At 59.6% G+C, this 1571-nt stretch overlaps 1 protein-coding gene across 1 annotated transcript in view; it reads right to left on the bottom strand.

Moving 5' to 3' along the window:
• Positions 1-406: 406 nt before the first annotated feature.
• nphs1 (NPHS1 adhesion molecule, nephrin) overlaps positions 407-1571 on the bottom strand; it is a 137143-nt gene continuing 135978 nt past the window's right edge. Inside the window, exon 30 of the mRNA XM_059641264.1 lies at positions 407-634. Within this exon, the coding sequence (XP_059497247.1) occupies positions 563-634 (72 nt within the window). The 3' untranslated portion in view covers positions 407-562. The remainder of the gene's footprint in view (positions 635-1571) is intronic.

The following is a 1571-nucleotide window of genomic DNA, read 5'->3' as shown; positions in this document are numbered from 1 at the left end:
ACCCCCTCGGACCCTCCCTCCCCGCTGAGCCCAACCCCTCGGACCCTCCCTCCCCGCTGATCCCACCCCCTCGGACCTTCTCTCCCCATGGAGCCCACCCCGTCGGACTCTCCCTCCCCATGGAGCCCACCCCCTCGGACACTCCCTCCCCACTAAGCCCACCCCCTCGGTCCCCCTCTCCCCCCTGAGCCCACCCCCTCAGACCCTCTCTCCCCATGGAGCCTACTCCCTGACCACCGGCTAACCCGAGGGTGGAGGCTGATAGGGCCCAAGCGGACGTTTCGAGGGGGTCGGGTTCGCGGGGTGAAGACATTTCCCAGATTTCCAACTTGAAGATGTGCTGACTGCAGAAGTTTATTGGCTGTGATTCAGTGGCTTGTATGAACAGAGGCGATGGAGACGGGAGGGTCGTGGGGGAACACTGGCACGACAGGGTGGAGCCGGGGCTGGCAGGCGTGGGCTGGGGGCGAGGGCTTGCACGCTCAGGCAGGAGATTGCAGGCGGCTCACAGAGAGCCCGGCTCAGTATTCATGCTGCGTTCGGAGACTGCAGGCTGCAGAGGTCAGACCAGCTCCCCCCACATTTCAAAGAGCTCATCGTCAGCACAGAAACCGGGCCCTGGGCCTGGGCGCCCCTGTAAAACAGTGAGGAACAACGGTTTAGGGGCGTTATCACCAGGGACAGCACGGGGTTAGGTACAGAGTGAAGCTCCCTCGACACTGATCCCCCCATCAGACACTCCCAGGGACAGGGACAGCACGGGGTTAGGTACAGAGTGAAGCTCCCTCTACACTGATCCCCCCATCAGACACTCCCAGGGACAGGGACAGCACGGGGTTAGGTACAGAGTAAAGCTCCCTCTACACTGTCCCCCATCAAACAGTCACAGGGACAGGGACAGCACGGGGTTAGGTACAGAGTGAAGCTCCCTCTACACTGATCCCCTCATCAAACACTCCCAGGGACAGGGACAGCATGGGGTTAGGTACAGAGTGAAGCTCCTTCTACACTGTCCCCCCCCCCATCAAACACTCCCAGGGACAGGGACAGCACGGGGTTAGGTACAGAGTGAAGCTCCCTCTACACTGATCCCCCCATCAAACACTCCCAGGGACAGGGACAGCACGGGATTAGGTACAGAGTAAAGCTCCCTCTACACTGTCTCCCCATCAAACACTCCCAGGGACAGGGACAGCACGGGATTAGGTACAGAGTAAAGCTCCCTCTATACTGATCCCCTCATCAAACACTCCCAGGGACAGGGACAGCACGGGGCTAGATAAAGAGTAAAGCTCCCTCTACACTGATCCCCCCATCAAACACTCCCAGGGACAAAGACAGCATGGGGCTAGATACAGAGTAAAGCTCCCTCTACACTGTCCCCCCCCCCATCAAACACTCCCAGGGACAGGGACAGCACGGGGTTAGATACAGAGTAAAGCTTCCTCTACACTAACCCCCATCAAACACTCCCAGGGACAGGGACAGCATGGGGTTAGATACAGAGTAAAGCTCCCTCTACACTGTTCCCCCCCCCCCGCCATCAAACACTCCCAGGGACAGGGACAGCA

The sequence above is a fragment of the Stegostoma tigrinum genome, chromosome 41 (assembly GCF_030684315.1).
Source record: "Stegostoma tigrinum isolate sSteTig4 chromosome 41, sSteTig4.hap1, whole genome shotgun sequence".
Taxonomy (NCBI): Eukaryota; Metazoa; Chordata; class Chondrichthyes; order Orectolobiformes; family Stegostomatidae; genus Stegostoma; species Stegostoma tigrinum.
The sequence above is the reverse complement of the archived record's forward strand: the minus strand, read 5'-3'. Positions and strand labels throughout refer to the sequence as shown.